The following is a 14,997-nucleotide window of genomic DNA, read 5'->3' as shown; positions in this document are numbered from 1 at the left end:
GTAAAACACATGGCAAGTGAGAGTATTGATCTTGAAACAATCTCAACAACAAAACTACAAAGTGGCAAGAAATTTTCGCGTCTTGATATGCCTCTCTACTGATGAAATTTATGTTGACATTATTATTAGATTCTTTTTGTAGCCAACATAACCACAACGTGAAGAAATGATGAACTCGTGAAGCATTTCATACTCTTTCCCAAAGAGTCAAACTCCGAGACATAAAAATGTCAATGTAGCTAGCAACAATCATTAGATATGTCTCTGTACCTAGTGTCCTCTCTACCCTTCCAATGGATGTGCTTCTCATCTCTTTCAAACAACTATGAACATGCTCGAAGCAATTCTTTGTGTCGAACCCCAATTCTATCGATCTATCCTCTCTATATCTTCACTTTTAAGATTGTGATCATGCACTTTAAAAGTGTTATAAACCATCCTACCATGATTAAAACTTGTCATCTCTTCTCCTAAAATCAAATCTTGCTGACCACTAAATAAAGGATTCACTAGCTTTTTGTCGTTGTGGATGTAGTCCTGGTCATGCAATCTTGTTACATTGCAACCATTGGACAACCCACTTAGTCTCCACCCTTCCCAAGGAATTTGATATCAAATACATTATGTTGAACAATAGTCCATCAACATAAGTTGTCTTCTTCTACTATCCCCATGTAAGGAATGACCAACAATAGGTCCCAAATTATTTTCCACATGTCTCTTCCACAAAAACTCTATCATTTCCCATTGTTGACGAATACAATTTGCATTGAACCTATGGCATGTTGGATGAGCAACCACAACCAAACAAGGAAGATTTTCATGTAATCGGTTTGCAATAATAACACGTGGATAGTGGCCAATAAAATTATTCTTAAAAGAATCTATTATGATATCAAATCCCGCAACTCCCTCACCAATTGTCACCAAGAAATGTGAGTGGCATTGATGTTCTTCATTATTACCACAAAAACCCACCAATGTATCACTTTTTACTACCCACCTAACATACTTTCTCAAAATAGTTTCATCTTCCGCAAGGTAGATAGGAATTGGACCATCTATACCATGTTTTGGTTTTATAATAAGCATAAACTTTTCCTAGTGCCTCAAAAATGTAGTCGTTCTCCCCCGGGATGTATGCTAATGACTTTCTAACTTGCCTCAAAGTTGCAAAAATTGAAGGACCATCTAGATTCAATCTAATAAAGCTATGTAATCTAGGACCTCCCCATAACTTGATCATCTCATAAAGTGATTTAGTGGATGTACTTTACCTTCTCCCTGCATTAGGCTGAGAAAGATATCCTTGACAAAATCCCAAACTACATCTTTACCTTGTAATTTTCCTTGTTTACGTACCTCACACACAACTTTGCAAAACCTAAAGATATCTTTCCTTTCAGTTGATTCAAATGACTTCTCCTTTAGTGATCTCATTCTAATAGAGAGTATAGCAACCTTTGTCTTTTCCCACCAAAGAGCTCACATTGTTGATCTTTGGCTATCATTTGAAACCCTAGCAGCTATTCTGAGTTCATTTTGAGTCAGATAGTCTAGTGCTCTCCATCTCCCTATATCCCCCCCTCCATGTCTTTTATTGGCACATTTTGATTCACGCTATAAACGCATCCTAAAATTATCACATTCTGGAATCATCTTACAAAAGTTGCATGTCAATGATTCAAATGGGATCCCTGTCTCATAAGCTCTCTTGTAATGAATATGCCTATATGTGCCATCAATACAATATTCATTACCCTCATAACATAGCATCATCTTGGTATGCTTCTCTATGACTCGTAATTTTCCACCCCTTTGATCATCCATTAGGACGTTTGTGTCTAATCTCTCTCCATTTCTACTAATATAGGAATACCAATACCCCCAACATTGTAGCATCAATGGGGATGAATGACCTTTAATAAGATGATAAAACAAAAAATAAATAAATTACAATAGATCATATTCAAAATAAATTTGAATTTGGGTGGTTAACACACCTAAAGTAGAAGGATCTGCACTTGTAGAACCCCTGTGTAATATAGATGGTGATGATGGGACCAAGAACCTAGTCAAAATTTGTTGGGACTTATCATTGGTAGGCTTCTTGGGTCTCTCGATTATGCCAATCCTTAAAAAAATCCTATCATGTGAATCCTCATATGTAGTAGTGGTTTGATTCTTTGATTTCATGTGTTCATTTAGAGAACTGACAATATTACCACTTGTTGATACCAAACAAAACCGTTTATTGCATCATGTACATTCCACTCTTGCTTTTTTCTTATCCTCATAGCCTGAAAGTGTTGCTTCCACCACCTTGAACTTCAATTAGGCTCTAGTGTCTTGTTGAAATCATCTAGAATTTTAATTGCTTGATCAATTTCTGATGCAGAGGGTTTGGTATTAATTAGAAAATTATTTGGGTTCTTTTAAGGGTTAACACTTGGCACCATCCAATGGTCCAATCTCTCCAACCTTCCAAAGGTTATTAAGCATTTCCTTGATCCTTCTCAAGGATCAATCTACTCAGGACAACTTAGTTTCTCTAGGAGACTCCTACTCCTATGTACTCAACCCCTAAACCAAGACACCTCACAACCCCAAGCCCTTTGCCAACATGACCTTTTGCTCAAATGGTGGAATTTATCATGTGTGGGTGTTTGTACATGTTTTTCATCGTATTTTCATTGACCTTGACCCCTTTGGTCGATATTTACAAGTTCTTTGTGCCTTTTGTCCTTAGGGACCTATGAAATAGGGCTACAAGCACTTAGGCCTCCATTTGGAATTTTATCACTTTATCTACCCAATTCTCTGAAGAAACCCCTAAAAAAATTTTATATTCAAATACCCTTTTGGGCATTCTAAAATATTTCAAACTTTTGCATCTGGGTTTTGAGTACAAGTATTCAAACCCTATTGGGCCTATTTTGGTCTAATTAGCCAGTATAGGGTTATAGGCCTCAAAAACTTCACCAGTTAGATGGAAATAAATTCAAGGATGTTGGAGAGGGTCTTCACATGTCTAAGGGTCCCCCTATTCAACTTTTGACCATCGTTGTGTCCATTGTCCCAAGGATTCAATCAATCCTTCACTGCACAGACTTGCCACATGGAAAATGTCAAGTCTAGGGCATCACTTCAACAATACAAGGCAAGACCTTCTACTCCCCAAACCAAAAAAAATCATCTAGTATACATGGTAATCCAACATTCCCCATGGTTTCAGACCTTTCCCATTGAAGAAAGTTGAATGGTGGCTCCTTTTGCATCTAAACCCTGATTTTTGGGGTTTTACTAGGCAGGGAGAAAGAAAAATCAATTACTCCTCAACCACAGAACTTAAAGACCTAAAACCTATATAAAATGAAAGTCGATTCACTTCTACAACCGATTCAAGACATTAGCCCTTCCATAATTCCATACAAATCCGTACCAAAGCCAAGTAACACAAGAAAAAAACAGTAAAAATGACAGTTTCAGATTAGTAGGAAGCATAAATTTCATTCAAAGTCTCAATCTAACCTTTGGGAATCATTCCCCAAGCTTAAATAAGGCCAAGGAATCCTTCCAACCACTTCCCAGTGTACAAATGCAACCAACTAGTTGTTGGGCAACCACAACTCAAAAATTTGCAAAATTGCTTATGACAACATAACAACTTTTGACAAACTATGACATCACACACTTGCCTTCATATCAAAGGTTACAAAATGGAAACACAACATCTCAAGGACCCCTAGACACCAAAAACATAAATAAAATTCCTAGACAAGGCTTGTGACCAAGTATACAACTTTGGAGCCTTAGGGCTTATTACATAGCATTGGTAGCATTGGACCTACCATATCCATTTAGGACCTACACAAGAAACCTTCAAGGCAATACATCATGTTGCTTGCAAATACATGTTCTAGAACACCTTTGAGTGCCCTTGCACCAATTTCAAATCATTCTCTAACCATGATTGTCTTCTTTTCTATGCTACTTGAATGATTTTCACCATTCCCCTCCATTAAAATGTGACGTCGATGGGGCATTGTTTTCGTATGATTGTTTTTGAAGTTACAAACTATTCGTGTTGTCATGGATACTTCCCCTGTTCCATAATCAATGCCACAAATTTCACAATGGATCTTTAATTTAGGTTCTCCCTTTTCTAAATATACTTTGAGAGTGAGCTTCTCATTAACAAATTCTTCCATTAAACCATTCACTTTCTGATTCTAAGATGCCAATACATCATGATCAACAACTATGGTTTGTTCCACTGACTCAAACCCATCTCCAACTCTTGGCTATTTATGTATACCTATCTCCACATTATCTCTATTGTGTTGAGGGTTTGGTGTACTTTCCACTATAATTGACTCAATCGTACCACAATACACTGTGTCATGTTTCCTTTCAATGCTTATAAGTGTTGTTGTAGATTTCCTCTTTTGTTCTTGCTTTATATTTAAAGGATGCCAAAGCCCACTAATAAAATCGAAAGGATATTCAATGAGTTCATCATCCATAATTTCATGACGGATATCAGCAAGTGTACAACCTTTTTTATAAATGATTGTGCCAAAAACATAATTTTCTTCACTGGTAAAAATTACATATTTCATTTCTACAATTGGATCCATCTGCATTATTTTCCATACGTACCTATTAGTTGGTTAAGTAATGGATAAAATTATAATAAAAAATTTAGAAGTCTGGTTATAATATTGCTATGAAATGGTGTGTATTTTCATCCTGGTACATCCATAACTAAATGAAAAAAGAAAGTCAAGTTTACACATGAAGGGTTTAATTTGGAAATGGAAAAATTAAGAGTCAATGAAGGTGTTTGTTTACCTTGGCATTTGCCTCGAGGAACTGTTTCTTTTCCTTGATATTCCAATTGGGCTTACAAAAGCATGATTTATGAGATCTTTTAGTTTCAAATAAGTGCAAGTCAATATTTGTTACTTGGACAAAATGGCATGGCTTCACATGGAACTGGAATTGCATTCCATAAGATTGCAAATCTCCATTTTGGCAATAGAGTGCCATCCGTGAGGCCATAGAAAGGATAAAACAAAGATTACATTGGAACTTGATGAGTTGATTTTCTACCAGAAAGGAAAAGTAATTGATCCACAATTGGTCGTATTATCTAACCATGTCTATTTTTGTAGTCAAAGGTACAATATGTAGGTTTGAACGTAACAGGTGATAGATGGATGAAAGGGTCTTATCCTTTTCAACAAAACAACGATGATCTATAGCAAACTGAAAATTTGGGAAATAATTTCATAAACAAATCCTAAAAAGCTTTGCTTTGAGATTTGTTTCTATCATTAGGATATGAAAGCTATGAAGGCTATAAAGCAGTTATTCCTTCATCAAGACTGTGTATAGAAAATGGCCAATTCCTTTGGTGTTAAGTGTTTGTGTGAGAGCACGAACAATCTCAGAGAATCCCTAGAGGAGAAGATTTCTCGCCTATTGAATAAAGGGAATGATGACGAGAAGATGTCTATGATAAACATCTTAGGGATGTATCTCTCGGCTAACGGGCACATACATGATGGAATTGTTTGTGAGAACTTGTTCTCCCCCATCATCCAAATTTTGGGATATGCCCTTGACCCTTATGGTATTGTACATTGCATAGTGAAGGAGGAGAATGCTCAAAGTATGAAGACTGCACTGGGGACCCTTGAGATTGTGCCACAATGAAAGATCATGCTTGGTTTTTTTGATCTTAATGCAAAAGGGAAAAAGACCAAAATGGATAAAGCATGGAAGTTATTTAAAGTTGGGGTAAGCTAGAAATACAACCTGGATGAGTTTAAGGCCTTCATGAATGATAATGGTGATTTGTTCCGTACAAAGATCGTAGAAAGGTTGAAAGTGATTGGAAAGGGGATTGGTTATCTATATCACTAATCACCCATGTGTCCCCTCTCTTATCAATGATCCCCTTGTGTCCTCGTGGTGTCCCCCCTCTTAATATCTATGTTCTTGTTTTTCAGTTTTTGAACATATGGGAGCTACCCTCTTATGGCAGTACTTATGTAAAAAAATTAATAATTTTCTAATATATTGTGTTGTTGTGACAATTTCTTTTGCTCTATTTGAGATCTCCTAACTCACTCATGGGCATTTTTTCTAGTGTTTTTCTATTAGTATTGTTAGTTATTGTAAACTGTAATCATTATTCACTAGCTCTTACTTACAGATCAAATGATGGTTCTTCATGTGTTCTTCACCCTAGTTTACTATTTTTTTAAATGGATGTAGTAGTGCTTTCCATGGTCAACATTACTAAGTGAAAACAAATGAATGAGAATAATAGTTAAATGGAGGGGACAAGTTTTTTTTCTAAATACTTGATTAAGTATTGTCCCTTAGTGGTTCCTCAATCCTCTTTGATAGTGATTCCTCGGTCCTCTTTAACTGTAAATCTTGATAAGGGCTTGAAGTTGCAGGTTTCCATGAGGTTTACTCCCCACCTTCTAAATGAGCACCGTTTGACTCAAAATGAATATACTTTAAATTCAAAAACGCATTTACTACATCCATCTTGTCCTTCGCAGTGCCATTTTGTGCCTATGTTGAGATTGTTCTCACTTTTTGGAGTGAAATATACTCAACAAAACGAAACTCATCAGTGAAATTTTGAGTTCCGACAAATATCAAATCTCATCTTATTGACTTGATGATGTATACGTGGAGGCACACATCAGAAGGGATGACTATCGGCAAAATTTTGTTATAGCTAATGCTTTCAAATTTTTGACTCCCACAATCCACTGATGATGACACATGTGGAAGTCCTATGTCCAACCCCTACTTATGACATTTGATGAACAAAAATAACTTTGAATATTCATATTTAGGATAGCAATTTATAAAACCCCTACGTCCTTAATATATCAGCAATATATTGCTTTGGATTTTGGGGATATTAAAACCTCCAATATGAATGTAGGTGATATCATATTGCCTATCGGGTGAAGCCCTCATGTGAAACTTCCACCCCTTATTAATAGTTTATAAACAATATTAGGAGTAATAAATTGCATATAATTTACAAGGTCGATGGCACCTTAATCCTAACATTGGCTAGCATAAACACAACTTGATAGACCTTTTGACTCATTCTTTCTCTTTTCTAGGATGAGTTGACTAGCAAAACAAAACTTGCTAGAACTTTTGACTCTTCCTTTCCTTCTTCAAGATGGGCTAACTAGAATAATGCAACTTGTTAGACCTTTTGACTCTCCTTTCCTTTCCACACGAATCATACAACATAATACAACTTGTTGTCTAGTGGAATTCATGCTTTCATGGATCACCTAGCATAACACATCTTGTTAGCATGTGGAATTCATGCTTCCTTTCTCCTTCTCCCATGAACACACAACATAAGACACCTTCCTATTCATTGGATCATGGTTTCTTGTCTCATCAATTGATGTATTCTCTTGCTCTTTTCATGTAACTTCTTTTGCATAATAACATTCTAGGAATGATATTAATAGTTGGAACATTTTGATTATCGAGATCTCTTCAACTAGTTGACTTGGAGCCTTTGTTTTAGTACTAACACCTTTTTGTGTGTCTTTTATTTGTCCTTTTCCCTTTGTTTGTTGTTTTTTCTTTGTTTTGTGTGTCCTTGTATGTGATTAAGTGAGTTAAGATCATAATCTTCAGGGCTTTCTCCCTCAAATATAGTGGTGTCTTATCTCTTTGTAATTTGTCTCCTAGTTGCTCTCTCTCTCTCTCTCTCTCTCTCTCTCTCTCTCTCTCTCTCTCTCTCTCTCTCTCTCTCTCTCTCCTCCTTTATTATGATTATGAGTGTAGACTCATACTCCCACTAAAGTGGGTGCTAAATGTAATGCTGTAAATTGTAAACCCTTACAATTTTGCACTCCTTTTTGTGCCCTTGTCTTAGTGTGTTTTCTCTTGACTCCTATCCAAGCATTATTTTGGCCTTTGTATTGCAAAATTATCGTCATATGATCACATGTTTATTTGGGTCTCTATCCTAAGATTGAGTGCACCAAAGCCATCCTTGATTCACCTCTTTTTGGGTGGACAAGGGCACTATGTGCCTTTTTTCTAGTGGTCAAGGGTACTAGGTGCCCTTTTACCTCCAAAAAAGGCCCATATTTAAATATGTCAATGGCTAGCACTTGCTAGTCGATCCCCGATTTTTATATTTCAATATGACCGTTGGAGGTCAACCTAATTTGTGAAATAACTTGAGAATCCTATATAAGAAAATACTTTCAGTTCATTTCCGTGCATCCATCAATCCACAACCACAAGAATCCACACACATTATAAGCATCTTTCAAGAAGCATTTTATCCTAGCACATCCTTCAAGATCTGAGCATTATGGAGCAACAAATTCCATTAATCTTCATGCAAGAATTTTTTCATGATTTATTCTTTTGTGTCTTGTTATGTTATGTTATTGTATCAATATTTGTGGGTCACATTCAAAGAGCATCACACCATCACCACTAACAACTACAAAAATCTTGAGGTATAACATTTTGTATTTTACTTCAAAGCTTTCCATTCAATTTATCTATTTCATTGAAGGGTTAATTCCAACTCGAGGTTTGACCTAGGCAAACCCCTATTAACACAACACCTTTTTTCCTCTCTCATGTGTGCAAGTGATAGGATTTGGAGGTAGAAATTATAGATATGAGAAGAGAAGATACAGACATAGAACCATATTTGTAGAAATTTTAGTACTGGAAGAAGGTTGCCTAACATCAATGCTTGATGCTTTCTAGATGAATTTTTGGGGAGATACTCAGAGCGACATCCCGATTCCAAAAAAAAATAGTTGTTCGTATTTGATAGTTCTAGGTCAAGGTCACTTAGCATCCTTGACCCACATTTTTTAGTCCATTTTTTAACCACGGGTTCTTCTCTGCTTCCAATTTCCAAATCTATAGTTGATGTCTACATATTTGTTCTGAAATTGTTTGTGCATGTTGATCACTTCCAATTTTCCATCATTAGCCCTAGTTCCCATATTCAATCATTCAATTTCAACTTAAAAAAAGGGAGAGTGAAATCCAATGTATGTTTAGCCCTTTCAATCATAGATTTGAGGCTGAACCTATTGATCTTAATCCCCCTTTAATGTATTTTGGTTGGAAATAAGTTTCATTCCTTGTTTATGTCATTAAACTAATGAATCCTTATTTCCACATTATACACTCATTTATAGGTTTCACCTCATATATGATCAACAATGTAACGTATTCTTCATCTTCCTACATTTCATCATATTTCCTCTTCCTTACTAACTCATCCCTAATCCACAACCTTGCATATCTTTCCTATAAAAAAATTGACTTAAAATTTATTTATTTTATGATCAATCTCATGGGGGGACATCCTACCTCCATTTGCTATATCATCAACAAAATATTTCTTGTATCAAGATCATTTTATTTGAGACAACACAACAAAATGCATTGTTTCAAAGAGGGACAAAATGTAGACATCTAAATATGAGTAATGCATTTTCATCTTATTGTTTCATCATTTTCTCATTAATTCTTCTATCCATATTGATTAAATCCATAATTTAATTCTTCTATCCATGTTGATTAAATCCATATTAATTCTATCCATATTTTTTCCTCTATCATTAATTAAATCTTATTTAAGTAATTCATCTTTTGATCCACTATAATCAAATATTTTTAAAATTATTTAATTAGTTAAAACTCATTGCACAATTTCATTATATTTTTTCCTCTAAAATTTAAAAAATTATATATATATATATAACCATGCTTGCGATTAAATAAATATTTTATTTATTTAATTCTTTCAACTAATCCACCTCATCAATCCATGTACTAATTTTAGCTCCTACCATATCTCAAATGTTCACATCCATTGATCAATCCGATTTATCTGTTGATCAAATGTCAAGTGAAGCATATAAATAAAACCCTCCATCAACTCATTTCCCTTAGAGCTAACATTATTATCAAGCATTATCAACACGCAAGAGTATCATTTTGAAGCTATCTATCTACACAAGAAAGCTGCTAGATTTCCTATCTATCTACACAAGTACACAAGCTTTCTTATCTATCTTCTATCTTTGAGGATTTATCAAGTATCAAGCTATCATACTATCATTCTGTTATCATAGTTATGCTATTTTGAAGAGCAAGCTTTATCAACAAGCAAGAGTATCATTATGAAGCTATCTATTTACACAAACAAGCAAGTTTTCCTATCTATCTACACAAGTACGCAAGCTTTCCTATCAATCTTCTATCTTTGAAGATTTATCAAATATCTAGCTTTCATACTATCGTTGTGTTATCATGGTTATGCTATTTTGAATAGCAACTCGCATTTCAAACATTAAACAAATATTAAAAATATAATAGAACAATATAAAATCTTTGATATAATATAATATAATATAATATTTCATTATTATCTTATTTTATTTATAGATTAAAGACTTCTTGAATGAGCGTGAATATGAATCTGATTCTTGCATAGCATTTATTTAATGAGAGTGGATAGCACATTAAGAAATTTTACTTATCGTTTTACACGTAAATGAATATACTTATGGGCCACCAAGAAGTGCTTTAGACAAATAAACCTCGTTGATTAAGATTGCAGGGTCAACCATATCAACTTTATCACCTTGTATATGATGAGACAGCAACATATGAAAGAATTCTATATTTAGCGAGAGCATCTAATCAATTCACTCTTCCACGGCACACAGACCACAGATTCTTCATTCATACTTGTGTTGTAAAGCTACATGTAAGATTGACAGTGAAGACTAAACAATGGCGAAACAAGAAAAAAAAAAAGTAAACTTTATGTTATTCCGGCGGCTTAGCGAATTATATTCTTTTCGCCCGGCTGAAGGTCGACAAAAAATATGCAGATATATTCTGAGCTGGAGAATAACTTGCATGGGATGTAACTTAGGAGCTACATATTCATAATGCCACCAGGGGCGTCATAGTTTTGCTTAAATATGTGTGAGTAGAATGGGCATTTACTGAATTCTTTGTCTTCATAGATTGTTCGAACCATCTTTCAAAATTGCAGCAATGGAGAATATCGTTGAGGGAATCAGGTAGAAACCACAATCATCTTTTTTCTTTTTCTTCTGAAACTGTTTATTTGGGTTTCCAGATTCAATTTTTAACATTGGTTTCAGGTCTAGGTTTTTTCGTGCAACCGATGAGAATGTTATGGAGGAAGATGTTCAGAGGAAACAGCAGAAAACCAATTCACGTAAAGGTAATGATCATATTTAGCTTCTTTTGTTTCTTGTTGCTGAAGAAACATATGATCTTTATTTAATTGGGGGTCTTAAAAGAGTGGATCGGCTTGACTATCATGAAGATTTACAGTAAAAATGATTTTGGGAAAAATGTGTGAAGCATAGGGTTTAGGATATTAATCCATTGTATAAAGTGTTCAACTTACAACTTGTTTATGTATTTGTAAAGAAACTCATAAAAACAAAACAATAAGTTATTATTCTACATTCAGTTTTTTTTAATGTGAATGTATACTCTTCATAGCTATTATAGCTAGCTTCATTTACCTTAAGTTTATATTGCTATGTTACCATTCATTTTGACAATCATATAAAATTATACAATTGAACTAATACTTATGCACAAGTGGGCCAGTAATTATGCATTAGGGGAAGGGGCATAGATGCTCTAATGACCCTTCACTCTTTGCTCATCCAACTTCCAATTACTAACTTTAAAGAAATCAGAAACAATGATAACTAAAAGCTCATTAATAAATTTAAAAACTGATAATTAAAAACCCATTAATAAATTTCACATGTATCAATAGCTATCCACTTGTAAATTGGAAGAGTTGTGCAACTTTATTGGTACCTATAGTTCATGATTGAGGTATTTGTGCATAAGTATTGACAATTTTCATAGTTATTGGGGCATCTTTAACTAGATATGAGTCACTTCTAAATAACAATTTTTTGACACTTGTGTGTATAGATATCAAATTCCTCTAATTAGTAACTCTTTCCTGAATATACAAGTTGGTGCTCTTTGCTTATGGGTATCAAATTCTTCTAATTAGTAACTCTTTTCTGAGTATACAAGTTGGTGATCTTCACTTATGAGTATCAAATTCTATCGAATTCCTCTAATCAATAACTCTTTTCTGAGTTGGTGCTCTCCACTTATGGGTATCAAATTCTTCTAATTAGCAATTCTTTTCTGAATATAAAATTACTATTCTTTACTTATGAGTATCAAATTCCTCTAATTAATCATTCTCTCTGAGTATACAAGTTCATGCTCTTCACTTACCAATATCAAATTCTTTTTAATTAGAAACTTTTCTCAGTATACAAGTGAGCGACTATTGACCCAACATATAATTTTTCAGTGGGCTTTCTGAGATCCTGTGTGTAAGTTTTACAGAGCGCAAAGGTCATATGGAGAAGCAGAGATCTGGGTCAGGAGGCAGAGGGAAGGTGAGGCGATTCTTCACATCTCGGCCCTCCTATTCGAGCGATGATAGTAGTGACATTGATGCAGTGGTGGCAGCAGCTGCACTGGCTGTGTCCACACGCTTAGCCGCCGACAGTTCCAGCAGCTCCCCAGAGGTGAGCCCTGTTTCCAGTCGCACCAGAGCCCGAGGTCGCATGGATCCAATTTCAGAAGGCTCTTTCTCTTTTGGCAGCAGGAGACACTTGGATGAGGGCGCCAACTCAAAGGCCTTGGTGCCTTCCACTTCCATGGAAAGGAGGCGCCCTGCCAATCCACAGGCTAAGGATTCCATGGAAAGGAGGCGCCCTGCCAATCCACAGGCTAAGGACTCCATGGCCCTTGTGCCTGTGCCTTCAAGAAAAGATTCAAAAACTTCTGGTATATTTGATTCAAAGATCCAACTTCATGCTTTTTCTGAATTCCATTGATTTCTTATTTGGTTTCACTTGTTGTTGTTGTGTCAGATTCTGGGTCTTCTCGCTGGGACAAGCAGATGGTTCCTTATAGGTCCCATTCATTTGATGACAGAGAGGGGTCAAACAGAGCATCTAGAGCTTCAAGTGGTAAAGCCAGAGAGGAGAAGGAGAGCAATAGGCACAGGGCGTCAAGCGAGGTGGAGGAAAAGGCATCTGCTTGGTTGGAGGACCAACTAGACCAGATTGATAGCAGGTATCATCTTAAATCCAACTTCTATCCAGCATTACAACATCTTTGTGATTGAGCTTACAGGTATAAAGTCTATAGAACTTCAAAATTCAAAGCAAAATCAGTCAAAAAGGAAAACTATAAAACAACATTTAAGAAAGATACAAGTTTTCAGCTAATTCTACATGTTTTAAAAATTTATTTTATGATGGATAATTGAGTGTTATTTATAATTTTGGTATAAAAATTATACATAATGAATTCAAAGTATTTTTATTGTACAATCTGGATTTTGATCCAGAGATATAAACTGGTGAGGTCACAAACAGAGAACATATTGGATCAACGAAGGCTCAAGCCTACGATCACAATAGCTCAGTGAGAGTTTGAAATTCGGTTGATACAACACCACCACCGCCACTTAACCAACACACTATAGGATGAACCCTATTCTACAAATTTTAGAATTTGAAGAATAAATGCAATTTTCTGATCTCATAAATGACTTTGATAATACAACTTTCTGTTCATTTTTGGATTGAATATATTATATGTAGGTACAGCAAGAAGAATAGTGTAATTCAAGAATGGGAAGAAAAGCGAAGGAATGAAGTCAACATGATTTTCCAAGAAATTGAGGTGAGATCTCCACACTGAGAGTCAATCTTAAACAGCACATTCTAAGTTTTAAGTTGTTTAGGTGGCTCATCTGAAATCATATTGGTTTGTTCAATAAAACTCAACTATTAGTATGTTTCAGATGAACCACCTTAACAAATCAAAACTTAGAATGTAATGTTCAAATTATATCATGTTTTGTTACTTAAACAAAACGCTCAGATGAACCACCTTAACAAATCAAAACTTAGAATGTAATGTTCAAATTATATCATATTTTGTTACTTAAACAAAACGCTCACCCTCTTGTTAATAATAATATTTTTGTATGTAATTTGCTAAGGGAAACTTGTTTCATTGACAGAGGAGATTAAATGAAAAGAGGGCGAAAGCATTTGAGCAGCTCCAAATTGAATTGGAGAGAGTTCACAATAAAGCAGAGCGAAAGAAAGCGAAATTGAATGGCAAGAAAGAGACTGAAATGGCAGTGGTGATACACAAAGCTGATAAAATTCGTAGAAGTGGCAGGATGTCCACCAACTGCTGCTCATAACTTACTTCACCACGTTGGGAAGGAAAGAATCAGATGAGACCCACCAAAGCTTAAGCTTTGTTATTATTCATGTACAACTGTAACGTGAAATTTTTTTTTTTCTCTTTGATATTCCATATTCTTTGCCCGAGTTAAGTTAAAGACCTTCGGGACAATCTTTACGAACTTTGCTTTTGTAAATAATTACTAAACGATTTATTTTTGTGTTTGGGCCCCACATTCCTCTGTCTTAAAAAGGTAAACAACTTGTTTAAAATGATGGTCAAACCTGCACAAATTGTTGCCATTGTGTATCCAGCATTCAAAGTTATTATTTGATTGTGTATTTTAAATAATTAAAAATTAAAATGTAATGAGTTTTTTTCAACTAATTATTAAATACGGTCAATGATAAATTTTGGGTGTTGGATAGACATTGCGGTTAATGGAATGTCTATTTTATACAGTTTTATCTAGAAATTAATATCTCTTGTTTGATTAATGTGTGAGAGTTTGTACATATTTTGTATGACAATGATTAGAGATTTAGGTTAGTGACAATGAGAAATATTGAAGACAATATTCACCAACATTTAAGTGGTTATATATATGTAATCATTTAGGTTAGTGACAATGAGAAATATTGAAGACAA

At 34.9% G+C, this 14,997-nt stretch overlaps 1 protein-coding gene across 3 annotated transcripts; it reads left to right on the top strand.

Annotated features, from left to right (window-relative positions):
* The first annotated feature begins 11,031 nt into the window (after positions 1-11,031).
* Positions 11,032-14,582, top strand: LOC131078381 (remorin 1.4). Of its 3 annotated transcripts, none has more exons than XM_058016058.2 (6): positions 11,032-11,144; positions 11,235-11,311; positions 12,481-12,927; positions 13,014-13,218; positions 13,752-13,833; positions 14,177-14,582. In XM_058016058.2, the coding sequence occupies exons 1-6, from the start codon at positions 11,119-11,121 to the stop codon at positions 14,363-14,365; spliced, it is 1,026 nt and encodes a 341-aa protein (XP_057872041.2). In that variant the 5' UTR covers positions 11,032-11,118; the 3' UTR covers positions 14,366-14,582. The 3 variants fall into 3 exon arrangements, with proteins under 3 accessions (XP_057872041.2, XP_059073058.1, XP_057872039.2); XM_059217075.1 differs by having other exon boundaries at positions 11,035-11,144; positions 11,229-11,311; positions 13,758-13,833; XM_058016056.2 differs by having other exon boundaries at positions 11,035-11,144; positions 11,229-11,311.
* Positions 14,583-14,997: the final 415 nt, after the last annotated feature.

Source organism: Cryptomeria japonica, chromosome 3 (assembly GCF_030272615.1).
Source record: "Cryptomeria japonica chromosome 3, Sugi_1.0, whole genome shotgun sequence".
NCBI classification, from domain to species: domain Eukaryota; kingdom Viridiplantae; phylum Streptophyta; class Pinopsida; order Cupressales; family Cupressaceae; genus Cryptomeria; species Cryptomeria japonica.
Note: the sequence above shows the minus strand (reverse complement) of the source record. Positions and strands in the feature narration are given on the sequence as shown.